Here is a 27,729-nt window from a genome sequence, read left to right as displayed (position 1 = left end):
ACTGCTTCTAGGACAGGGTGAGTTATCATCACCTAGGCAACAACCATAATAGCTACTTAAACATACATTTTCAAAGGTATAAGATACACATAGCAGATAAACGACAGACACAGAAAAAAAAACATCAATGACAGCTTGAAGAAATATATGAAGGGTGATAATAATGCTGCAAATATGTAAATAACACCTTGTGGAAAACTATATAGTGAGAATTAACAAGCTGGTAAGTTTCTGCTAATTCTAGGGGCGTAACTGCATGTGTTGCATGCAAATTTGTTTTTGATATGCTTCATGTAACTATCAAGTTGCATGGAAATTATGTTGCAGACAAATTTCAGGACACCATGATGGGAACCAACATGTACTAGTGGAAGCTTTGTTACCAGTATGTTTATTTATTGATAATTGTGTTTTATGTGTGTATTTATTTTATCATATTGTATGTTTTACAAAAGCAATAATCCACTAAAGGCCCTGTGTTACACTGATTTTACTCTACTTTTTGTTCTGCCTTACAATACTCCTTAACTGTGGTTATCATCATGGTAAATCACAGCTTTTTGTAATTTACTGCTTATTGCTGTGATCAACTTAAATGATCCCTGAACTATAACTTGGGTGGTCCAGTCATCATTTAATCTCAATGTATGTCATTGTCATCTCTCTCTTGTTCAGAATGCTGGTGACTGAAGGAATACACAAGAGACAGATCAATATCTAATTCCACTTTGTCCCTATTACTCTACCGAGGACCATGTAACATCAGTGTCTCACATTCAATTGTTACAAAATGCACGTGGCTGTATTGGGGAGTTGATTATTGTCTCCAGTTGATGTGATCTCAATATCATTGCTTTTAATGGGTCATATAGATGAATAATACATAAAAAAATGGCCTGTTTTTCATTCTAAGACAGTATTTGCATTTGGAAACTATGAAAATATTTCACAGGAAGAGATTTAGAATGAGAGAAGATATAAAAGCAATAAAGACACATGAGGTAAACAGAAGGAAATCTTTGTTTCAAGAGATATTACCCTCCATTAAGACAAAACCATGCTTATGTGCAGCCCACGCTGGAGGAAAATGAAATTAGCTCATACAATTTCTCCTCAGCGCAATTACAGCACATTAGGAAGTGATTACACATCCAGTATGGATATTATACTGAAGTCCTTTGCATGAATCTTAAAAGATCAACATGTGTGTGCGTGTGTGGTTGTGAGTGTGGGTGGTGGGTATGTGTTTGAAGGAGAAAGAAACAGACTAATTTACAACTGTTAGCACTATAAGTGTTTGTTTTGAACATTTCCATTTGAAATGTACTTACGTCTGGCGAGAGCCCCCTAAAATCGCTGGAGTTGTAGGGCAATTATTCATAATGCTCGGGGAGCATCCGCATTAATATGAGATAATTACAGTGTCACCTCATTTGATGATGAGGGTTGCCAGGATTGTTATGCATGTCAACAAACATTAACATCTTGTTTATGAGTCAATATGCTGCTATTGCCAATGATACATCTTAATATAGCAAACATAGAATTAGTTTCAGGCACGGTGTCACTTACTGCATGAGGATGAGGACGATGATACTGAAGCCAGCCATGACGATAAAGGACATTCCAGGAAAGGTGGGCAGGGTCAGTGGGTAGAGGCCATTGAATATGACGGCAGCGATGAAGAAACATGTGGCCTCCACTGAGGCTGCGAAGGAGAACATGGCACCTGCGTAGGTAAGGTCAAGACAACAGCAGTATTACTGAGGCTACTGGCTTGGAGCACTATAAACATTTGAAATCTTACTACTGTTTTTCTATGCTATTCAAGTGAATTATGTAATTAAATAATTAACTGTATACTTATTTATGCAATGAATTACATTTACACTGAATCTACATTCTATATCAACAGGTTTAAGTCTGCACTTCCAATGTATTTACATTTGTTTGTATATGGAACGATGAGGGAAGCATATTAAAAAATATAAAGGATGTTTTTCTTCCCGTAAAACAAGACTGTATACACAAGAGTACCTTTTCCTCATATTCAACACGTGGTTTGAACACTTGGAATTTGTACTTTTACAATATTTCTACACTTTTTGAATGGGCAATGAGTAAAATTAATTACAAAAAGAAAAAACTAGAAACTGATTTAAAGCTACTATAAAATATTCTATACACACATATAACCCATATAGATAATGTGTCAGTTTAGTAAAAACTATTTTGTGCAGTCAAATTGTATTCTACTTTTACCTATATTATAGGCTATTGTAGAACATTGCATTATATGTGACTGTTTTATGAAAGCAACAACCACTTGAGCCAGTGTGTTACAGTGATTTTCACATGGTTAAGAGGGTTTAAAGCCCCAGGAAAGCAAAGCTCTTGTTTTCTTTCAAATTAGATTAATGTTGGAGTAGTTAAGATTATTAATTACTTCTCTCACAATGTAATGGGATTTTCTTTTCATTCAGTCCTTTTTGGAAATAGTAATCTGACTACTCATTAGTAACATTGGCAAACGCAACCAGACGCTCACAGCAGAGGCATGAGTTGAAAACTTTAACACCAAAAGGGGAATCCAAAATCACAATTGAGAAACAATAGCAGAAGGTCGAAAACCAGCAAACCAAAACAGAACAAACGGATGAGGCTCTAAACGAAGTCATAAACAGCAAACAGGTCATACACAAAGTAGCAGTCAGAAACACAATGGAAACGCTTGGTACGCACAGTAGAGTGACGATACTTTGTGAAGTTCCTAAGCTAAAGCCTGGGCTTATATACTAAACTAACAAACACATGTAACAAGAGTCAGGTGTGATCAATCAGAAGACTGGTGAACTCGAGTGGGGATAGGTCTGTGTGTGTCCTGAGTCACGTGATGCAGCGAGGGGTTGTGGGAAATGCAGTCCTGAGTTGCCAGGTTGGTTGTAGGCTCAGCCATGTCTGAAGTAGGTGTGACAATCTGTTACTCTCCAAAACTGATACAAATTTCTTCCAAAAGTAAAGACAGAGGGAAAACTCAGTACTTTATTTAGGAAGAAACAGCCAATCACATTAAACATCATTTAAAAGGCCTGTCACCATCTCTGACTTTGGACAAGAAACAGAAAAGTTATATAGCTATTAACAGCTAATGCTGTTTGAAACTAGCTACTAGAATCAGTCCAAAAACAGCTGCCTTGATAATGAAACCTTTATGAATTAAACAATGTCACGCATCCCTCCAGCTCAGACACAACTATGATCTCCATATCCCAAAATCCTCCGAGAGACATGGCTGAGGACTCTCCACAGAGCTCCAATCAGCGCTCACAGTCACCTGAATACTAATGTCGGTCACCTGTGCTGTTGGTCATATGATTCATTGGAGTTAGTATAAAGTCCGGGCTTTTAGCTTAGAGACTTTGCGAGGTCTTGCTTCTTTTTATGAGAGCTACTGAGCATTTTGTCTGTTTGCCTTTTGTCTGTTTACTTGCCTGGAACTCTTGACTTTGCTTTTTTGCCTTTTGCTCTTCACATTTGGTTGCCTGGTTTTGTGATGATTGTTTTTCCTTGTTTGTTAGTCTTTCTGGGTTTGACCCTTGTCTGTTCTACGACATTGAGTTTTGCCCAACAATTAATGAAGCCTCATTTTTCACTTTTTACCACATGAAGCTTACAAAGCTGTTTCTGAATGAAAATTAGGACTCTCTTCTTCAGTAAAAGGGCCTTTATCCACTTCATTTTAGCAGGATTAGATGCTTTGACAGATTGTTTCAAGAAGGCAGAGTTCACAGTACTTCCTGTCTATAACTGTAATGTGATTACAAGACTTTTAACTGTAATGCATTACACCACTTTGTTATAGGAAAAAGGAAGTGCATTACTGCAACACACCACTTTGTACCACGTTATGCCCCAACAATGCACATGAACAACTTTCCAGTCTCTAAAATGACCGGTGTATTTTGCCAGAATTTTCTTCCTTTTCAGTGTGAATTGGACAGTCCAGTTTACAGTGGCTTGACCTGCCCATACAGCTTTAACAGCATTACCCAGGGCCTCACTGTCCTATTTTGCGAAATTGAGAAAGTGAAAACTAACCTACTAAGTGAAAGTAACCCAGCCAGCATAACTACGCTAGCAAGATACCTCATCTGTCTATTGTTTGTTTGTTTGTCCATTTGTTCATTTGTAAGCTTGTTCACTCAACAGTAGTACAAGTGTATAAGACTTTCACCCTTTATAACCCCTTTAAATGGCCAGGTGGCCCGAATGTTACACACTTCTATAACCTAAGAAGAGTTCAGCCAGTTTGCATTGAAGTCCCTGTAGTTACTGAATAATAAGCCTTAGTATGTAATAAGCCTGGGATGTAATAAGCCTAGGATGTTATACCTAGAGAATGTTTTTATTAAGAGAGCAGGGTCTACACCGCTTGCATATTGCCACTGTTGAAAACCTCACATCTCCAAGATGGTAACTTTACAGGAGAAGGAATAAACATTCTTAACTTTCAATATAAGTGAATGTAAAGACATTTTATTAAAAATATTTTAGGACTATTTCTGTTGGTCTGATCATTATGAAATTTCCACATAAAGCTTCCACAAAGAGCAGCTGTCAAAACATGAAAACTGACAAAAATGGAGATGTCCCGTCTCACTCCCTGCTATTGTGTTTAGTTCAGCATGAGCAGCATAGATTGGGAGTGTTGGCTAGAAGGATATCAATCAACTGAAGCTTAGTATCATATAAACCTGGAAATATATATTCCCTGGTATTGCAACTCTGCTTTACATTGTGCTTAAAAACACCCCTTACCTGTTAAAATCATTGTAATGCATGGCCCCTCACAGCTTATTGCTTTATTACACCACGCTTTTGTTATTGCTAGTGATAACTGCTGCTTTTAAAGGTTATGTGCTCATTCAAATAAGATGCACAGGCTTGTGTTTTTCACATATGTTTTACTGCGTCGACCTGTGACCCATATTAACCCATGCTTTATCTAAAGTATAGGCTGGGTGTAGCTGTAAAATAAAGCGCAGGCTCTTGTTTATCTTCCGTCCTGAAGCAGTTGAGTAATGGCAGCGCTTGCTGGCATCTGTGCAGTGAAGTGTATGGAGTGGCGGCATGAATAATGGTTTGATCCGCATTGATAAAACATCTCCCCATGCTGTAGTGAGTGCTGGGACGGCTCTGACTAACTGGAGCAGAATGAGCTGCTGTGTGTGTGTGAGCGGCCTTTAAGTGCCTATAACACGGAATCCTTATTGATCTGAGCTGGAGCTGAAAGTGCTCCAGAACGCTAACTCTGTAGCGTTGGTGACATGTGCAGTGTGAGAGACAAGCTACAGAAAAGAAGCAGCTCATCAGAGACAGCGTTTGTGATGGAGGCTGAAAAAGGCAAGTTTTTGCAGGAGAGAAAAACTAGAGCGCCTCCATGGTCCTTCCACACAAATTCAGCACACTCACAGTGACCCAGAAAAACACAGCAGATGTGGCAAACTTTGGAAATGATCACAGAAACATGTTGTAATTTAGACTGAATCAGAGAGAATCTGTCACACGCATTCTCTTTATCAGTTTCACTGATCATTTTTGAGCTGCTACATTGTTTTTAGAGATGCTGGTGGAAGTCTCTTTGGAAAGCTGCTGTGTTCATTGTGAAAATCAATCTAATTACATGCTTGATATTCTTTATGTCCTTTATATGCTCTATAAAAACATCTGAAATAAAAACTTTAAGTTAATGTAGTGAGATTTTACTTTAAATAATGTGGGTTCATCTCTTTTGCTCCATTCATCATGTTCACACAATGTAAACAGCAGCTGGTGGTTCTGAGGTTCTGATATGACAGCGATGATTTGCCATTTTGATTAGCAGCCTTTGTCAAAGTAGATAAACATTGTTTCAGCGTTTTTTGGATAGGAAAAAGTGACAAAACTTCTTTGTTTTCAACTTTGTTTCCTCTCTGCATATCTGAAAATAACAGAATACTGTGCAAAATCCATAGACCCCTTTATTTATTTAATTTATGGTCAAAACAGCCAATAAGTTATTAATTTTTCAGCAACATGAAAGAATAAAACCAGAAAACATATATTTAACAGAAAGTTACACAGAAGCCCACACATATATGTCAGTATTTTTCAGGTTTTAGTGTGTCCTCTCTTTGCCTTTATTACAGCTTCCATTCTTTTTGGGGAACTTGCTTTCAGTTTTTCAAATAAATCTGCAGAGATATTTTTCCATACCTCCAAATTTCAATCTTAGAAGTTGGTTGAGTTTTCTGCTTCTGATGATCCAAGTAATTGCATACACATTCAGCAATGATGAGGGTGGTCGGTCCATTGTTCTGAAACCACCAGCAGCTTCTTTGGTTGATCTGTAAATGTTCTTCTTTTTTACCGATTTCCTTTTCTATGTAAAGGCTCTTCTTGTCAGCGACACATCCTTTCAGATCTGAAGCAATAGTGGAGTTTGATTTTCTCCAATCTCTCAAAGGTGAAAGCTGTAAGTACTGTTTATCTGATGGGGACAGTTTTGATTAAACTTTAGTTTTGGAAACTCATGTTTAATTCACATTTACTTTCTCCCCCCTTATGCAAGTGGATTATCTTATATCTAATCTCCTCAGAAAAATCTCATGAAGAAATGAGTAACTTGCACTTAATGGTTGTTTTGACAGGACAGAGTCAAAAAAATTCAAGGTTGTCTCTGACTTTTCCACAGTACTGTAATTGAAGCCCATGTCTCTGCTGATGTGACATTTTGCCTATATAATCACACTGCATCTGTCATTAGTATTAATACATCCCATTAAACATACAGCCACATTGGTTAGTTAGGATGTCAGTCACTTTAAAAGCCTTTTTGAGTGACATCCAACTACCAGTGGAAAGTCTTTCAACATCCAGTTCTACAGTTTGATAGTTTAAAGTGTGCTATGCTGTGTGAATCTGTCGCACATTCAGGCTTTATGTTGTAGTCACATGCTTGAAAGAATTGCTGAACTATAGAAATGGTTTAAAAACAACAATGACAAAAAACAAATCTTTAAAACCTTCATTAATTCAGTAGCTCACTTTCATCTAATTAATGAGCCTAGATGTGCCTCTCATTAAGGAGCCACGAGAAGAAAACAGAGATTAGCATCTTTCAGCAAAGTTATCAGGCAAAAACACATGCCAGACACACTACAGATTAATAATGAAAGCATGAGTCTGATCTAATTGTGATAGAGGAGGTTAAAATACTCTAAGCTAGAGAGGCCTAAGGAAAAGGAGCAGGACTATTTGCTGGCCTGGTTCCACTGAGTTAATCCTGCAGCCTTTTGCAGTCATTTAAAGAGTCATTATTCACTATAAATTATTCAGCAACTACTATGAAAGTAATATGTACGTTCTGTAGTTATCAGAGTCGAGAATTAAAGTGTGGGCCGAGAAACAGAGCTTTGCAGTTTATGAGTATACATATGTACACAAGCCCCTCCTCTTTATTTCTACACTTACAATACACTTACACTCACAAAGAATTACAATTACAGACTGTAGTTCATCTGTGGCTCTGTATACTTTGTTATACCCCTTTGCCCTGTTCTTCAATGGTCAGGACCCCCACAGGACTATCACAGAGCAGGTGTTATTTGGGTGGTGGATCATTCTCAGCACTGCAGTGACACTGACGTGGTGGTGGTGTGTTAGTGAGTTAGAGTTGTGCTGGTATGACTGGATCACCACTATAATGTATATATATATTCCCTATAATGCACCAACTTGCATGAAACCACTCAGAATGACTTTGGCCCAATCCTATTTCTTATTTTTACCCCTACCCCTTGTTTTCAAGTGTCATCTTGTCCCTTGGAACTGAGTTCCAATGGGTGCTAGTTAAAATCTTCCCCTATGAAATGGGACAACCCACAAATAAACATAACATTACTTAATTAACTGGCTACTAGCAATGCTCTGCAGCAATGCACTGCCACTCCGCAGTGAAAGGAGGGGTAAAGGAGGAGGGTGAAGTTCAGCAACCTCGTTGGTGGGCTTTAGTTAAATTTAGGGTGTCATATGCCTTCAAAGAGGGGGATGTGACAGTTATTTATTATCGCCCACCCCTTCTTTGGTGATATGAAACTGAATGGAGCAGCAGGTACATTCTGGCACTTCAGGCGTCAGTACTGCTGAACTATTTAAGGTGGAACAGGAAATTTAGCTATCTAGCTACCAAGACTTCAGCGTACTATTAGCTTTTTTCTGCTTGTTATAAAGGAAAGGACCATAATACATTGAAATAACAATAAACTAAGGTAATACCATTGTTATCCCAATTTTTAACTGAGAAAATATTCACATTTGTGGGTTTCTTTGGTCTCATGTGCAGCCATCTTGCCCGTTTTTCCATTTGGAGTGTGCCTCTGAAAAACCTTCATTTGGAGTGCCATGCAGCCCTAACACTTCATGCTACCCCTCCATCTCAAAAAAAATCAGCACACCCTACCCTTAGACGTGAACGCACAAAACAGAGGGCTAAGGGGTGAAATGGGATCAGGCCTTTGTGTGGATCTTGACAACTGAATTATGCTGAAATTTGTAAAAACTTGGTGTAATTCACTTCTGTATTCAGAATATATATTCTGTTACATCCCAACCCTGGTGATGTATGTCTCTATGTGGAATAACTGATAGTATAAAGGGTTAAATTATATAACTTTGACAGCCTACCTTGTTCATCAGGTCCCACGATGGCAGAAGACAAAGAACGAATCACAGCTTGTGTTATCCCAGCAGGAGTTGCCACTACAGCCACTTTAAAGAGAACAAAACCAAACACAAGAGTTTGAAAAACTCAGTACATTATTGTGTTATAACAGAGATGTGATGCACAGATGTACAACACAGCTATGTATGCAGTTACCGTTGCGAGGAGTGCAGCCAAGGGCTACACGTACCATAGATCCTAATGTGCAAATTGGTCAGAATTAAGATGTTCAATAATTCATGAACCTCATCCATATGCATGTGGTTCCAAAGAGTCAACCCAAGCCACTAACCCCATTTTAATGCCTACAAACGCAAAACTCAGTCATCTCAGTAAACTGTTCAAGTATGCAGAGAAGAAGCAGCTCCGCAAAATCACGGCAAGAGCGCTCGCTTATTGCCATGGTTATTTGGGATAAGGCATGCTCGTCCCCCACCCCGTCACACACACACACGCAAGCGTGCCTCAGCATCGAAATGGAGGTGGTGACTCCTGCGTGATGCCGCTGTGCCCCTCATTATCCCTGCTAACGGAAAAAGAGCAGAATGCAGATGCCTCTTCCAGCTGCTGATTATTCACCATAGCTGCCACTCATCTCCTCTTCAAAGCGCTCTAGTCTGCCATGTCTATTAGAATAACAATCTCCACAACCATTTATGCAATTAAGGGTATCAATACTGATCGGTCCCTCCTCCTCAACAATTACTCTCTGCAGGGAATAGCAGGGGGGTGTAAGTGCCACTCTTAATGGTGCCACCTCCATAGTCCAAACAAACTTTCCACCAGAAGGCTGCACTCAAGATTACAGTGGTATGCAAAAGTTTCTGCTCCACTGCTAAAAAAGCATGTTTTGTTGATTTTCGAAAAGAAAATAAGTTAACACATCCTCCACAGGGAACACATCTAAATATGGCATTTTTCTGCAAATTTTGCTGCACAATTTCTATTTATTTGCTGAATTTAAGATGCTGGGAAAAAATGAAACATAAAATATACACAGGCTACATTTTATGTTTTATTTTTCCCAGTATGTTAAATTCAGCAAGTAAACAATAATTATGCATTAAAATGTGCAGAAGTTTGTTCTCTGTGCAGGATGTTTTCACATGTTTTCACATAGAAAATCCTCACAACAAAAACCTGTCATTTGACTGGGGTGTGTAAACTTTTGCACACAACTGTATAAAGAAGTCTGGTCAGGAAGGAACATTTTGGAACAGTTTGAACAGCTAGCTGTCTTTCCAAACATGATGAAGAACGTTCCAATTGACAAAAGGTTTTAACATGCTTGTATATTGAATAATGTGTTTCTATTAGACTTGTAGATGTCTTTACCAGACAAGAAGGCTGCATGTGGGGCTCTGTTGATTTTTTTTTCCAGAATCCTTTTGGTGCTGTGCGAATCCTCAGAACACTGTTCAGCATGTTTAGGAGACTTCACTTGGGATAGAGGTGATTAGTCAAACATACAGATGTCCAAACCCATCTTGGCAGGCATGCTTACTTAATCAGGTGTTCAAATGAGGTAAGTAGTTTGGAATAAAATTATAGAATAAGAAAATGAAACATGTAGTTTATTATCTCATAAATTTTAAAGAAGATTTTAATTAAGTGTGTGTTGCAGAATTTTAGAGAATGTTAGGATACAAGCACCTCATATTAACCCCTTGCACCTTAAGCTGTTTATAATGTTATTAATCTTTGGAGTTATTATTCAACTGCTATGATTTATATGGTAATTTCTATAAGACTATATAAAAGATGTGTTGATATGTGGTCAAATTATAAGCACTTTTTAAAGGGGATGGTGAGTTCAAGCATCCCGGAGGGGTGGGAGTGTTAATGAACTATGCTTGCTTACTTACTTACTTACTTTTTTAACGATTTAAAAATTTAAAAATAACATCTCATACTCCAATTAGCCTTTTGTTAATATGAACAAAATATAAGTTCATCAGTTCATCAGACTTTGCATAAAAAGTCCCAAAACAATGTCCAAAGAGGATGTAATTGTAATGTTGTAATAATAATAATAATAATAATAATAATAATATAAAACAATAATAATAGTTATTATTATTATTAGTAGTAGTAGTAGTGGTGGTAGTAGTGGTAATAGTAGTGGTAGTAGTAGTAGTAGTTGTGATAGTAGTAGTAATAGTAGTAGTAGTAGTGGCAGTGGCAGTAGTAGTGGTAGTAGTAGTAGTAGTGGTAGTAGTAGTAATAGTAGTAGTAGTAGTAGTAGTGGCAGTGGCAGTAGTAGTGGTAGTAGTAGTAGTAGTGGTGGTAGTAGTAATAGTAGTAGTGGTAGTAGTAGTAGTAGTAGTGATAGTAGTAGTAGTAGTAGTAGTAGTAGTAGTGGCAGTAGCAGTAGTAGTGGTAGTAGTAGTAGTAGTAGTAGTGGCAGTAGCAGTAGTAGTGGTAGTAGTAGTAGTAGTGGTAGGAGTAGGCTTTACAATTACAAATAACAGCAAACTAAACATACACACACAAACATATCGCTGTTGTCGGAATAAAACCTCATATCTCCAAAATGATTAGTTTACAGGAGAAAGAAAAAACTTGGAACAATGGAACCAGTTTTTTTGGGTCATTTCTTTCAGTCCATTCATCATGAAATTTACGAACAATGTAAAGGACAACAGGCATTTTCTAATTATGTCAAAAACTGAAAAATGTAAAAAAAAATGGGGATACAAGGTTTTCTTTTGACAACAGCAATATTCACAGCTGAAAATACCCACAAAAAGTTTCACAAAAAATCTGCATCTGAACCAGAAGGAATCCACCTGTGACCACCAGTAGAGAAGGACCCTTGGATTTCTCCTAATAAGCTCCATTTGTTACACATACACCTGAACACAAAGGTAAATCACTAAACCAACTAAATGCTCAAGTACAGATCACCTGTCTTCCCAGTAGGTGCATGCGCTAAATAAATGTTAAACTTTCTGAGGTTTCGATGTTTAATTGTAAAAACTTTTCATTTTACTACAATCATTGAAAAATGCAGCTATTTGAACAGCCTATCCCTATTCTGGACATACACATATCTATCATGCAGATCTGGCACAAGACAGGCCATTAATATAGACTGCAATGTAATAATCTCACTGCATCCTTCTTCTTGACTGCTCACGTCATATGACACACTTATGTTACACATTCGACCTTGTGAAATGTCTCAGTATGATTTATTGGTATTATTGTGTGTTATGTATGTATAAAACAATGTGTCATATATTGAGCATCAGGAGAAGAGGAATGAGAACCCACCCAGGAAGACCATCCATGTGTTGGTAGAAAACGCCAGCAGGACGTAGGAGGCAGCTCTGAAAGCAGCGCTGAGTTTGGCCAAAGTCATCTCCCTGAAGCAGCGCATCAGCAGAGGGAACAGACCCAGAAGCCCAAAGCCCTAACAGAAACAAACAGGAGAAGAACCATATTAACACTAACATGCCAAAGCAAAAAAGTATTTCTGCCTTTTACTCTACTCTTCTTCTTTAGTAATGGGATTTCTCAATGCTGTTGTGGCATTTAATTGGATATATAAAGAACATGATCTGACAAACCCAAAACATTCATAGACTTTTTATTGTGTCACAACCACGAAAACATGACCAGATACCTGCTCATCCAACAATTCTTCTGAAATCAATGGTATTAATAAGGAGTTTGTCCTCTACTTTTCTCACAAAGCTTAATGCTTGATGTTGGAACACTGCTGTAAGGATTTGATTGCATTCAGCCACAAGAGCATTAATGATGTCAGCTACTGATGTTGGATGTTTAGTTCTGGATCACAAACACCACTCATCATAAAAGTACTGGATGGAGCACCACCACTCAAAGAATGTAGTTCCACTGCTCCACAGCCCCAGTGCTACGGGTCTTTACACCCCTCTAGACGAAGTTTGGCATCTGGCATGGTGACTTTAGGCTCATGTGTAGAGCATCCCATTCTATTGCCAAAGCTTTTCTATGGAGATTGTACAAGCTGTGTGTGCAGTTGGTTTCCTGTATCAGTATTCATTGGGATTTGGATAAATCAAAAATAAGGGATTAGTATCACTTTGAAACTATTGCAAAGTATCCAATAATGAACAACGCAACAAATGATATCTTGGCAATTAGAATAATTTTAAATCTGGTACAAAATATCTAATATTTCTCTTTTTGAAATTGTTGTAGGAATATATTGTTGTAAGACATTGTATAGATCTTTAGAGTTATTATATCTTGTCATTTTACATTTTATCTCTCTCTCTCTCTCTCTCTAGGTCAATCTATATATGTATATCTATCTATCTATCTACTATCTATCTATCTATCTATCTATCTATATCTATATATATATATATCTATATATATACATACATATATATATATATATATATATATATATATATATATCGCTGTTGTCACAACAAACCCTCGCATCTCCAAAATGAAAACATGCTTTACCTTTGATGTAAGTCAGTGTAATCAGAGTTTGTTCCAAGTAATTTTTGACCATTTGTGTGTAATCAAATGCTTTGTTACAGTTCGTTAAAGTACATCTGCAGAATTGCCTACACTGTGTTCCCCTGAATGCCAAAAGCCTGATCCTTTGTGTACACTGTCACTAACAGTGTCTTGAAGAATAAGAAGATGTGGTAATCATTAACAATTGGGGTTACATTGCTAACAAAATATTTTGTATAAATGATTAATGAAGCCCGCAGAGCACTTTTTCGGAGAGCAATCTTGCGCTGCCCTAAATGGTCTGCTGTTCGGCCCTTCATCAACAAGAATGCTATAAATATTTCAGGCACTTTAGATTCATTATGGCCCAAAGTTGCGAATTAATTAACCTTCGTGGGCTGCACTTGATGAAAATGTCAAAAACAATCAACACGTATTAATCTGTGCGTCTGAGTACAATGCGTCTATGAGCAATTGCGTGTGACTGAGCATATACGGACGCGAATGTGCGAGCGGTTTGGTGCGTGTCAAGGACGATGTGACCACTTTGATCCTTTTCAAGCAGACAGGTTTGATTTAATTATGCCCCCGACCAACCCCCAGCTGGCGAATGGCTGGCATCATCAGACCTCTTTGCCTCCATAAATTTGCAGCGGGAAACATAGCGGGAATGCATAAGCATTCCCTGGAAAAGGTTAACGCCGCTTGTTTTTTACTTTAATCAAGTCATTAGGGCCTGCGGTGTTTAATAATTCCTCACCAGCTCCATGCCGCCTTAATTATGAGTCAATCTCAACCCTGCAGACATTTATAAACTGCGCGAGCACCGAGCCATGAACTCACCCTTGGCCTTTTGGACCTGGGCAGGTTTTGTTGCTTCAGATCTTAACAAATAGGAGTCTGTGCATCAATGGATTTGACGGCTTCTGGTCCCTTGTGCTATGACCCTTTTAATTACATAGTACTTTCTGCATGATATCACACTTACTCAGAAATAATTTACAGCAAGTCTCTGTCTCCCATCAAGGAATAAATCATGCTTTCTTTTCCCCCCCTAAAGAAGGGCTTTGATTGGTGGTTAATTAAAGCTTTTTTGAGTGTTTGTGTATCAGGCAGCAGACCTCCAGCAGCCATCTCCAACAGACAGAGTGCATAATAGCCTCTCTTGCAATCGATGGCTCTGCCGGCCTCACAAAAGGCTGCTGAGCGATCGGAGCCCCCCATGGTGCATTGTGGGCTACCGGAGTCAACATTCTGTAAAACAGAGAGGCATCACCTCTCCGATCAGGAAGAGCCCTGCTCCTTAATGAGCAGTCTTTGTTTAAGTGTCACTCTAAGCTACAGCATTGACCCATTCACATTGACCACATCAGTGGGTAGGGTTCCCTTGACGGCCAGGAAAAACACAGGCCCCTACAGCTTCTTGTCACTTTACAAAGACAAACAGAAGCTGCTCAGTCCTTGTTATGGTGGGAAAAGAGCTTTACTTGTTCCTGACAAGTGATGTAATCAATAATGTGTTTTGAAATGTTTTGATTTCTTCAACATTGGATCTAATATCAATTATGCAAGACACTACAGCTTCTACTACCTTTTTTTAAAGGTGTTGAATTACAAATCATCTTATCAGCATATAAGACTGGTGATTATGTTAAACTGGCATCTGGCACATTGTAATTTTCAGATCAGCAAAACTGTGAACTTTGATTTGATATAACAGCCGTTCGCAATTTACAGCTACTGTATGTGAGGGGAGTTGTAAAAACCACTGGCATAAAATTGAAAACATTTCTATAGAACAAATTCTATGCATAAAGGCTGGGATATTTTATCACTCACTTTACCTGAAATTCATACTGTCACTTCACTGTCATATCAAAACCACTAATCTTACCTTTGAAAATGCCAGCTACCCACTGTGAGGACATTGTGTGAACATTTCATGACAAGTGAACCAATGCAAATAGTTCACAATTAATCTTATAACACTATTAGAAAAAAGAGTAATGTACAGGAAGGTTTTAGCACCTCAAGATACAAACAATGTAAATATACCCTCAAAGGAACAACATGGTTCTTAAGGTCCAACTGTGCACCCTAAATGTGTTTTAAAGACCTGGGATCAATGCAACTTAAAAGAAATATCACTGTAAAGAATGGTACAATGATGTTCTCCATCTAAGGGTACTGAAGGTATACACTTAAGGAGTGCCATCCCACTGACAGCGTCTGCACTCTGAAAGCTCCATTTTTTTCTGAGAGCGTACACTAAAAATTAAATCACTGTGTTGGTTTTAATCACTTTTCTCTTATTGCTGTTACTTAAAGCTGCACTGTGTACATTTTTGGGATTTGGTGTAATTACATTCAACATGCTGAAGAACATTTTGTAACGTTGGTTGCGCTTCTGAGCCCTTCCCCATCTGCATGGAAAGAGTATTTAAAGAGAAGGACATGTCTTTCGAGAATGCAAGTGAATTATCTTATATTGTTGTCATATCTTTATCTGCATAAAGTTGATTTTGAGGCCTGAACATTGAGACAGACCTACTTGTTAAGCCTGGCCTGTGAAGTTCACATGTAAAGACTGATAATATTGTCTGAAAAGTTCCTGCAAAGCCTGACCCGACACCAGTGACTTTTAAAGAGGACCTATTATGCTTTTCCAGTTTTTCTGTTCCTTTAGTGTGTTATGTGGCCTTTTTTGCATGTAAAAATGGTCTGCAAAGTTGCAAAGCCCAAAGTACACACCAGTAAGAGTAAATCTCTCCCACAGAAACCACTTTTCTCAGCTGCCTTAAGCACCTCATTGGATTTCCAGCCCTTTTCCTTTGTTACAAGATGACGCAATCTCGTAACACAATCCTTACTGCCCACAGCAGTGTTTACAGCTGCTCAAGAGAGAACGGTCTATCTGCAGACTGCAAGACAGGGGCAGAACATGTTAGAAATAAAGGTACTGTGCAGATACATTTATATACAATGTAAATGTTCCCTCAAAGGTACAACATTGGTTTTAAGGTCCAGTTGTGGACCTTAAATAAGTTTTTCCCAGGTGAAAAATGTGCATTTGTATCTTTTCATAACCTAATGTTTTAAAACAGAACAATAAAATAGAAAGCCTAGAGATGAGACGGGGTGTGTGGAGTCAATACAACTTATAAAATGTAATTTCAATAGATTATGGTACAATTATGTTCCCTGACTAAAGGTGCAGAGATGTACCCTTAAGGGTACCACCCCTGTGACAAGAAGGGCACTGCCCCAGTGACAGTTTCGTACCTTGTTTTCTGAGAGTGTATGGGTGGAACTTGTAACAGGATGTTACTACCACTTTTAACCAGGTGACCAATCAGAACAGAGTGGGCAAGCTGACCAATCAGAGCACACTGGGTAGTTTTAACGTCACAGGAGCTCTAACAGAGCATTTTAGAACAAAGCGTTTGAGTGAATGAACATGTACAGAATGAGAAAAATAATGTGTTTTTGGAACATTGAAGCATGTAAATCAATTTTAGACCCCCACAAAATTATGAACATTTAAAATGAGCATAATAGGTCCTCTTTAAATTATTATGCCAGGCTTTACAGGGTGACTCACAGCAGCACACATATCATGCATGCAATTGAGTGTAACTGAGTCAGTTGTGTTGTTAACAAGATACATATTAAATAAGTGTTTTTTGGTCAATGTAATCTGAATGAGTAAAACTCAGCATCTTTCCAATTGGCTCCTTGCACAATGTATTTGCATATTCTTGTTTTACTCACCTTCTTCACATTGTTTTTACCCAGCATACCTTCTGTTGTGTGTGCATCTTTCTTATACTCTTTGGATAAGTGCCTAGCCTCAATGCTGTTGGCTGTAAGAGTGAGTTAGCATGGACCCTGCTGCTGAGCATATTTCGGAGACAGCTGGTAGTACAGTAACAGCTAAAATAAATTATGTAAATCTGACTTAAACCCAGAATTTGTGTTGTTGGTACCAGTGTTTTTTAGTCATGACATAAACATTTAAAGGTGAATGTTAGAGTAATACCTAAAAAACAATCAGTCAAGTTAATTACAATTTACTCAGATCACTTTTGCGTGATTTACTTAAATTCATCAAATAGATATTATTCAATCAAATACCTTAAAAGATACTTCGCACAGTTCAGTGGAACCACTTGAATAATTGCAAATATATGGCAATATTCTTGGTTTTGCCTGGTATTAGTTCTACAGTGCTGTCAATATTCAGTGCATTTTGTGTTTTGTGAAAAACAAAAAATCTAACAATAGGAAAGTACCAGAGATTTGGTATTGAACCCCAATGTTTATCACTTTTGAATAGACTGAGCAGAATGAAGTGCAGCGCATTTTCCTAGCCCTTGATGACACTCAGCACTTTCAGAAATATGGAATGGTGCTGTTATGGGTTCTGCATATTTTCATTTTGAGGAAAAGGTAATGCAAGATCATCTACCTCCTGGGGCTAAAATATCTATCGCCTCGCGTTAATAAATATGTTTGAAATTGTCCTCTTCATTAAAAAAAAGTGATGAATTGCATTTACTTGATTCACGTGTGTTCATCATCTCCAAAAAAAATGAATGAAATATGTTACGTCCATGCAATCAAGTGAACACAATGGTGTGAAAATAATATATGTTTTTTTGATGTGGAAATGCGGTACATATTTGAATCAAGTAAATTCAATATATCACTTTTTCACTGAATTTTAATTAAATATATGTCTTCTATAGCATGCAGAGAAGTCATTTTTAAATTTCCAGACAAAACAGTCACTTGGTACAAGTTTTTTTTCTGAATAGATTGAATATTACAAAATCCCTTTTATAAGGAAGCAGAAAGTCACTTGAAAATAAGTGAATAAAACAAACTGGAATTTAAATGATAATAAAAAGATACAGAGAAAACAGGACTACTAACAACCATGCAACACCTGGTAGCCCACCAAAATTGTCGCCTTCAGATATACAGTACTTGAAGTTTTCATCTTTGAGAGAGAGGAGAAAATCAAGCTCCACTCTTGCTTCAGCTCTGAAAAAATCCACAGGTGTTTCTGTCCATCCTTCCATCCTGTTGTAAAGGTGTGCAACTGTCAAGAAGTCTTTATTGAGAAAAAGAAACAGATAAAAAAGACAAAGAAGCTGCTGGTCTTCTCAGAACAATGGACTATCCACCCCAGACTCCAGACCTCAACATCACTGAATGTGTTTGTTATTACTTGAATTATAAGAAGCAGAAAATGCAACCAGCTTCTAAGAGTGAATTTTGAATATATGGAAAAATAATCCTGCAGATTTCTTTGAAAAACTGAAAGGAAGTGTCCTGAAAATAATGGAAGCTGTAAAAAGTGAACACTAAATACTAAAAAAGCTGTCGAGACTTCTCTCCAATTTTCTGCTAAATATCTGTTTTCTGTTTCTATTCTAATGCCAAAATATGAAAAACTTACTGACTAGTTTGACTGGAAAATAAATGAATGTACTTTTACAGTAAATGTCTTCCCTTTATACAACCAATTTTGCCAAATTTCTGAACACAACTTAAAAACGATACTTTTTTTCTGTTATACCTTATGTGATATATGCTATAAACTAGGCCACATTGGTGGTCAAACATCCCAAAGCACACTGTGACCACCCCACCCAGGTTGCATCCCTGCAGGGAAAGATGGAAAGTCTAGAACTTGCTAAGGAAATTCAATGAAAGGCATTGTCTCCTAAATTGCCTTTCGTTATTTTGGTCTTGAATTACAAAAACAGACAGAATAAAAGAGGTATACTTAAAAGGATGCCACCATGTGGACCCCCACAGGCATGTGTGGTGATCCAGGCCTTGATCAGGTTAAAGAAGACTCGAGCTATCAAAGCTAACGCAACTCTGTAGAAACAAAACCACTTACCAACAACAGCATTTTGGCAGAGTTAAACGCCCCAAACATCGCTGTGGTGAACTCTCTGGGCTTATACATCAAATAAAGCAGTAAGATAGACTGCTCCCCTGGGGAGACACAAGCACATAAAAGCACATATCATTAACTCTCTCTCTCTCTCTCTCTCTCTCTTTCTCTCTCTCCCACTCTCTCTCTCTCTCTCCCTCCCTCTCCCTCTCTCTCTGGCCTCAGGAGTACTGACACTCAAAGAGAGCATTTATAAACCTCCCTGAAAGAGCTTAGAAGTATTATCAACACAAACAGGCAGCTCAGCCAATGCACACGCATTAGCCTGTCTGATAAATCACCAGAGTCAAACTCGTCTTAGAGTCAGGAAATTAGGTCAGGTAATTACATACGGCACACAAAGAGTTCTTGAAAGGGAAATTTTAGCACTGTCTAACCATAATAAATAAGCCTGCAATCACCCAAACACATTTGAAATGACACATCTCTCTTTTTGGCACCTAATTTTATTTATAACAGCCTAACTGGATACAAGCAATGTTTGATTAATATTCTCAGGGCTCAGCCAGAGGTTGCGGAGTGCTTCCACTCCTGCTGGTTTTTGGAGTCGGCGTGTAGCACTGAGCCAAATTCAGAATTGACTTTAACTTTAAGCCAAATCTTGATACATAACCAGGATTTCATTTAATGAGGAAAAAACTGAAGATGATCTCCAAGCCATTTCCTCGTCATTGCCTGAATGAAAGCCATCTGGGTCACTAATGATCACTTCTTTTAAAGGGGAACTCCACCGACTTTTTTCAAAATTTCTTCATGAATAAATGGTTAAGTTGTCAGCAAAATCATTCAGAGTGGTTTGGCATCAAATGCTACATTCTAAAAACTCCCTCACAGAAAGTTTTTCATTAAGTGGTTATGAATACACTGCCTGATGTCTGAGACATTGTTTCACAACACTTTTACCACCATTTCCCACCATTAACATTATATATAAAAACTCAGAACACGTGTGGATTCACTGGTTGTTTCAGATAGTCAATACAATAGCTATATTTGTGTGGTAGACAGCAGGACCCCTGGTTCCTATCACCACCACTGGAAAGAAATCTAAGAAACATTTCACATCAAATTGATTTGAATGACTTAGTTTATATCTCAAGCACTGAATAATGCAGAAATCCAGAAAAATCAGTGAAATTGCCTTTTAAAATAGGCAGTATTGGGGGTTAACACATCACACTGATGCAGTTACTTTTTCCTGTATTGAAGTAGTGTAACACATTACAGTTTAAATTCCTAGATACATTATAGTTACTGACTTAATAAGAAACGAATTTCCATTGCTCATATCTTTAAGAGAACTATTTTAATTACATGCAATATATTTAAAACATAAATTTCCTTTATATTTCCTGTGCTTGTCCCTTGTATATAATTTGCTCATGTGTGTGCCACAAACCCATTTCCGAAAAATTGGGACTCTGCAAGCTGCTCAACAGCTCAGGGTTTTTTTGTCATCATTTTTGTTTCATGATGCGGCGAATGTTTTCAGTGGGTGACAGATCTCGACCGCAGCTGTGCTGTTGTAATATGTGCAGAATGTGTTTTGACAGTGTCTTGCTGAAGTAAGCAAGACCTTCCCTGAAAAAGACATCATCCGGATGGCAGCATATGTTGACTCAGCTTCTCTGGGATGCTGTTTTTATACCCAGTCATGTTACAGATCTGTTGCCAATTAACCTAATTAGTTGTGAGATGTTCCACCAGGTGTTTAATTTAGCATTGCATAACTTTACCAGTCCTTTGTTGCCCCGTCACAACTGTTTTTGAAACATGTTGCTGGAATCAAATATGTTTTTCAACATTTCAACATGTTATGTAGTCTTTGTGCTATTTTCAATTAAATATAGGGTTTAAATTGTTTGCCCATCACTGCATTCTGTGTTTATTTACATTATGCACAGCATCTCAACTTTTTTGGAAATGGGGCTGTACTTGGGTAAGCTGACTAAGTGACTTCAGTTGTGAATGTGAGCAGTATAGAAAGAGTGCCATGAGCTGCTGTGGCGTCTAACCACTTATATGAAACTAATGGCTAAAGATCCCTGACCTGAAGAAGAGAGAGGCCCAACCACACCTAAACAGATCAGAAACAACCCTGTAAGCTTTCCATTTAATTCTTAGGATTTTATTTTGACGTAGCTGTTTTTGGACCATTTCTCCTGGCTAGTTTGTAGGTTTTCAAACAGCATTAGCTGGTTAAGTATAACTGACTACTGGATACTGGCCTTTTCTTTCTAAATAAATCACTGAAAATGGTTACTGGACTTCTCATTGTATTTTCCAGTTAGCACACATTTGTTTGGGTTTTAGAGAGTAACATAGAAGTAAAGTAATGAGTAGTGAGATTACTTTACTCATTACTTTCCAGGAAGTAATGAGTAAAGTAATCCCATTACAATTTGAGAGATGTAATTAATAATTATATTGGACAAATTGCAATTGTAACTTTATTTAAAACACTCTAACTGGACATATGTTTGAATAAAAGTTAAAGTTATCTCCATGCTACTGCCTGTATGAAAGCCTCCAGAAAACTGAGGACCGCTGCTTTAAAAAAAGTCAGCAGTGCTCAGTGTTAAGTTGGCCAAACATGCCTGGCCCTGTTATTGTTGCATCAGAGATTTATGCAGCACTCACCGACAGCCATCAGGTTGTTTATGAATATGCAGAGGATGAGTAAGTGCAGCTTCAGCCTATCCTGGCCAGACCTTCTTCTGAACACTGCCTTAAATGACAGCTTGGCGTACTTCAGAATAAACAACCCAGATTGGCGGTTTTCAGAATCTGGCCCTCCGTCCTCTTTAGGAGGGAAGATCAGGGCACTGCTGACTGGTCTTGGGTCTTGCAGCCACAGAAGGATATAGAGGATGGCTAAAACAGAGCAGCAGAGGTAGGCCACAAAAGCTGCCAACAAGTTAAACTCCTGCTCTAGGAACCCGCTCAGGAGGAAGCCCACCATGCCTCCCACGAAGATCATGGCCTCAGCCACAGCCATGCGCAGCGTCCTGCTGGAGGCGGAGTCCATGGTGACGTCGGCCAGGTAGCTGAAGGAGCTGAGAAAAATGGAGACGTGGCCGCCGGTGAGGCCTAAAAGGCCGGCAGCCAACAGGCACCAGTAGACACTCATGCTCTGCACCAACACCATGGCCACCAGCACCCCACCGCTCAGAAGAGACAGTAAGAAGGGCAGTACCATCACACACCTGCGGCCGGCGTGGTCTGACCATGAGCCCAGCATCATTGCCGGGGTTATGGAGACCAAGCTGAGGATGGCTGTGTAGAGAAGCATCATATAGGAGGACCGAGACTCGACCTCCATATTGTCTTCATGGCTGCTGCAGCTGCCTCCATGTAGTTCCTGGCAGACCTTTTAATACAGGAAGAGGATGATAACCGGGATTAGAAACAAAAACAAGCAATATTTTGTGCTCAGTTAAGAAAAGGAACAAATTGCCCTTCAACGCTATGAAAAAGCCATGACATTGAGTTACATTTAAGCAAGGAATGTTTTTGCCTTGGAGATGCCTTTTTTGTACAGTGATGATAAATTGCATCTATATAATTTTGCCTTTCTGTTTATTTACAGCAAGAATTGCATTGATGTAAATATTTTATTCATGTGGAAATGACATACACATTTGAATTGAATCAATTTAATGCATCTTTTTCATTGAACTATTCCAGAGTGGAAATTTTAATTCAAAAATATGGGAAACTAGTTAACTAAATGGAAGTTCCACTGATTTTTCCATTGAAATGAAAACATAGCTAGTCATACCACTTTGATGCAACTTGGATTTCTTTACAGTGGTGCAGATAGGACCCAGGGATCACAACATCTACAACACAAATATAGCCATTTTATTTACTGTTCAAAACCACCAGTGAACCCACACGTCTTCTGAGTTTCATATGTAATGTTGATGATGGCAATATAGTGGCAAATCTGAAAAGATTTTCTTTGGGGACTAATTTTTTACCTTACAACACTTTGGGCCAAAACTTTCTCCTTCTCAAAACTGTCATATAACAAAATCTCAGGCATCAGGCAGCATATTTATAACCATTTCACATAAAAAACTTAGGCGGTAAATGCTTTGGGCATCTGGTTCCACCACTGTGAACAATTTTGACTCAGTAGGTTTCTCTAGAACAGAGCATTTCACATCAAACCACTCATAACATTGTTTACATCTTAAGTATTGAATTATGCAGGAATTTTGATAAGTCAGTGGAATTCCTCTTTAATACCATGATTATTATTTCGTTCTAATGAATTTTCACAGAAAAATGATTGTGTTAACAATAGTTGTAGCTGTCTTCCACCAGAATGAAAGGTGGTATGGTAAATACAGAGAGCAGATAGCGTCAGACAGGAAGTCTCAGCTGAAACATGCTGAAGTCCACCCTTCAAAAGCACTTGGTTTTTAAAATATTAAGCCAGATTGTTATTCATTGATCCAAATGAGATTAAATGTTTTGTTGTGCTACACAGGATTTTACTGTACTGGTAGGCTAATGCACATATGTACCCTATAACCTTAAAGCACTGTCCCACTTTACACACAAACTGTTCCACTATCAGTTAAAACAGTTAAAAAATGGTGAATAACAGTATATATATAAAACTGTATATATATAACAATATTCAAATGTGTATCACATGTCTATCAAAACACATCACAAAACATGACATGGGTTTTTTTCCCCATATACTTATCAAGATATATTTGGAACGCAGTCATTTTTATTTGCATTGTAACCAGACCCAGCCAGTGAAAGTTGCTTGCTATTGCTATGCATCAACAAAAACGGTAAATGATCAATAATTTTCTCATTGGATATGTTGGTCATAAAACCAATTGATGTCACTGATTCAAGGAAAGATGTGATAGGCCCATGTAGAGCAAGGTTCCGCCCCCTCCCCTCCTCTCCAGCCACAGTGAAAATGATATTGTTGCTAATGTTATGAAGGCATCTACAGAGCAGGAACATTAATTCCCTGCAAAACAATAAATCAGGTATTAACCAAGTGTTAGTTATACCATCTTTTTCTCTAAAATGTTTTGCATTAGCTCCCTCAACAATAGTTTGCTGTGAAAGCTCAGTTTGTTTTATACTTCACAAGTGTCTCATTTATATATTCATATACAGCTCTGCCTATATGTGACCATTTGCCTGATGTGAGGTATATATCAGCTGGTTGTGTCCAGAAGTTCCATGACAAACACCAAGAAACATCATAAGACAAGGACTCAGGACTTGGGCGTCTGGCATAAATAGCTTTTTTTCTTTTTCTTTTTTCACTTTCTTATTCAAAAACCTATTAAGTAAACAAATATTAAGATATGTCGGGTTCACAGAGGGACAGGGGGCTTTCCAAGTAAATTCTTGCTTAGGGCTTCTTATAATCTGAAGCCGGAATTTGTTCAGTAACGGAATGTGTCATCGCTACTTCTACCCAGCTCTGGAAAAATCCAATGACAAGATGTGTTAAGTATCAAACAATAGTCAGTGAATACAGCAGTGACTGATTTAGTGATATTTTAATAGTGTAGGCCTAACATGTGAACAGTGTGCTGTATCAGAAGAACGATATCAACCGTTTTTATGTCTTTGTAATCAGTTACCAAATAGCAAAATGGTTGGAATGCTGGAGCAGAGACAGAAAAATATCTTTTCTGTTCAGAACAAACCAAAATGTTCAAATCTTTTGATTTTGACCCTGAACGACAGTAAGCATTCCACAGATCCAATCACAATATGTTTTTCAGTATCAGGACACATTCTGATTGCAAGTGTGGTTACACTTGTCTTTTAAATGTCTATAAAGGCAACATCCAGATGTGGGATGCATTTGAAATGGCCCATATCCTACATTTTTCTTGTGCTTTATTTTTCCCTTGAGGTCCATGACCATTCTCCAACCTCTCGTTATCCCTTAAAACGATCAGGCTGTTTTTGTTACTGTGCCTTTAAGACTGATATAAGATAAATGAGCCCTGTTCTGATTGGTTTCAATGTATTGCGCCTCATTTAAAAAGCACTCAGAGCAGAAAAGCTGCTTAGAACTTAAATATAATTGGGCGAAACACCTGCGGGTTAAATAGGTGAATGTATGTAACTGAGTTGGTTCTTGTGACATCACAGAAACTATGAATTTGAAACAGGCTGTTTTTGCAGCATAGTGTCTGTTTTGTGAGTTCAGACCATGCCTTCAACAGGGTGGTAGTATGAGGAAAGACTGATTGAGGGAGGGGGGAGAACTCTGAGAAACTAGCCTGGAGTTCTGGGCAGCTTCTGCCTGTAGCTAGAAGGCCAGAACCCCCTCACAGCTGTAGTAGGACTGATGTAGGACTGGGGAACAGGGAGGAGATGGGGTGGTGGTGGGGATTGTGAGCACCTCGTCACAGGAACGGAAGGTAAGGATGTGAATTTATAGGGCGTTAGATTGGAAGAAGGAGGGGTTTCAGGCATGCCCCCCCCAAACTTCAGTTATAACATAACTACATATATGGACCGTATGGACTGGGTAGTTAACAGTATGTTTTAAAATGTAAAAAATGGTTACATAGCACTTCAAACTTTTTTTGAAAAGGAGTCTTTAATGCAAAGTGAAGGCAGGATACTGTGAGAGATTCAATTCTACTGTTCCCGCTTGGTGTCCTGTAGTTTTCTCAAGAAAAATATTCTCAGCCCACCCCCATATGTCATATGACTTGTCTATGTGTGTGTGCCTGAGCTCTATTGTTTGCAGTGAAATAGTTCCACAACAATAGCTATTAAGACCCTGAGAAGGGCCGCAATACCGACACAATCGAGATCATATCTCATTCAAAAAGGCCGTAAAGAATAAAACAAAACCTCAACATCAGTAAAAGATACAGTTTGAATCATTAGTAATGTACATTTGAACCTTTAAATTTTAAACAGTGCATGTGCAATAGCTGTGGTCTTTCATACAATGTATTCCCCCACATCCTAACCGCAGCACACAGTCAGAGTTCATAGGAAGGGTAGCAGAAGGAAGAGGAAAGGAAGAGGAGGATGTCTGCCATATGCTGCTCTGAGCAATGCAAGGAGACAAGAGCAGGCACTGGAAACAGCTTAACATCTCAATGAAAATGAATGCATCTTTAACACGCAGCCACAAGGACATACTGGTTCTCCGGTGGCACAAAACAAATGCAGAAAGACATTTAAATGTTTTATGCTTTTTATCCCTTAACAGGCAAGGTCAAAAGAGGAACCACACATACGACCTTAACCAACTTTTACGCTCAGCAGCTAGAGCCAGACAAATGACCACCAGCGATAATTGAATCTAGTGCACAGGGAGATTACAAAGGCTCCTTGTTTTGCTTTGGGAACGTTGTGAGTCATGGTCAGTTCAGGCTGATTAATGTCTGCTGCAGCTCTGGGTTTTGAGCACATCTCAAGCAGTGCTGTAGCACTCCAAAGCAGCCGAGGTTGCGTTTAGCCTGCTCAGCTTCAGGCACCTCCATCTTCTGTTGTAGAACTGCACCCCGCTGACCTGTTTTTCGGGAGACAGAGCAGAACACTGTTCCCCAGGAATTGCCTTGATTAATCTGTCTCTCTCCCTCTCTTTTTCTCTCTTCCCCATTCCTTCCCCCTTTCCTTGAAGTTGTTGCAGGATAGGGACAGCCCAAGGCAACTGATGCAAGGTTTTTAGCTTGCCTACCTTGTCAATGACCAGCTGTTGATATGCTGGCAGCATGATGAAGGTGCTGGTCATGTAGAAGAAAATCACCGGCTCCACTGTAATAATTCTCCTGGACTTCTCCAGCCATTCTGGCATGTTCACCGTTCGAGCTAACAGCTGTACAAACAAGGGAGGATATGTTCTTTGTGGGGTTAAAGCAGAAGTCACTCCATTTCCAGGGTCTGAAAAGAAACCAGGGAAGTTCTGTATCTTCTCACGACACGGTGCTTAGGTGAGGTCATATAGTCACATGCAAGTCAGCCACCGAAAGCAGGAAAAGCCTTAGTCATGACCTGCTCTTATCAGCAAAACACACAGTTTATCTTCATTGGCTGGGGGACTTATTGCACCTAATGAATCACTATGAACACTCCCTGGACACATTTGCACAGACTTTTCTGTGCTACCAAAGAACCCATAAGCCATAACCAACTTTAAATACAGCAGGGTGCCTCACACCATGAGCTTCGCATTGAAATCCATACAAAACGGCAAGTAATTGCAGTCTATTCCAATTCCTGGCTGAGCAGAACAAGGTGCAGGAATGGCTGAGGCCAGTATGAATGCCTTATTACAGCCTGTCAAAGGTTTCTTTATAACCTTTCATAAAAGTGTGGTGAGGTTTAAGACTCACTAGGAGGGTTGCAGGGTCGACCTCATGATAATGACTATGTGAATCATGCCAACTCTGAATTAGCTGATAAGAGAACTGGCTGTTCCTTACAATGGCATGTTATGCAATATTCAATAGCAGAGCTCAATGATAGTGTTAACCCCACAAAAGCCAATAGTAATAAAATTACGCAC

At 38.6% G+C, this 27,729-nt stretch overlaps 1 protein-coding gene across 1 annotated transcript in view; it reads right to left on the bottom strand.

Moving 5' to 3' along the window:
* The window catches only part of zgc:174356 (uncharacterized protein LOC100137120 homolog), a 45,498-nt gene extending 18,308 nt beyond the window's left edge, over positions 1 to 27,190 (bottom strand). The window contains exons 1-6 of the mRNA XM_036593319.1: positions 26,902 to 27,190; positions 21,837 to 22,566; positions 19,140 to 19,237; positions 12,038 to 12,176; positions 8,725 to 8,808; positions 1,573 to 1,729 (exon numbers count right to left, since the gene is read on the bottom strand). Coding sequence (XP_036449212.1) covers positions 1,573 to 1,729; positions 8,725 to 8,808; positions 12,038 to 12,176; positions 19,140 to 19,237; positions 21,837 to 22,566; positions 26,902 to 27,018 — 1,325 coding nt within the window. The 5' untranslated portion in view covers positions 27,019 to 27,190. The remainder of the gene's footprint in view (positions 1 to 1,572; positions 1,730 to 8,724; positions 8,809 to 12,037; positions 12,177 to 19,139; positions 19,238 to 21,836; positions 22,567 to 26,901) is intronic.
* Between the last annotated feature and the right edge of the window lie 539 nt (positions 27,191 to 27,729).

The sequence above is a fragment of the Colossoma macropomum genome, unplaced genomic scaffold (genome assembly GCF_904425465.1).
Source record: "Colossoma macropomum unplaced genomic scaffold, Colossoma_macropomum, whole genome shotgun sequence".
NCBI lineage: Eukaryota > Metazoa > Chordata > Actinopteri > Characiformes > Serrasalmidae > Colossoma > Colossoma macropomum.
Note: the sequence above shows the minus strand (reverse complement) of the source record. Positions and strands in the feature narration are given on the sequence as shown.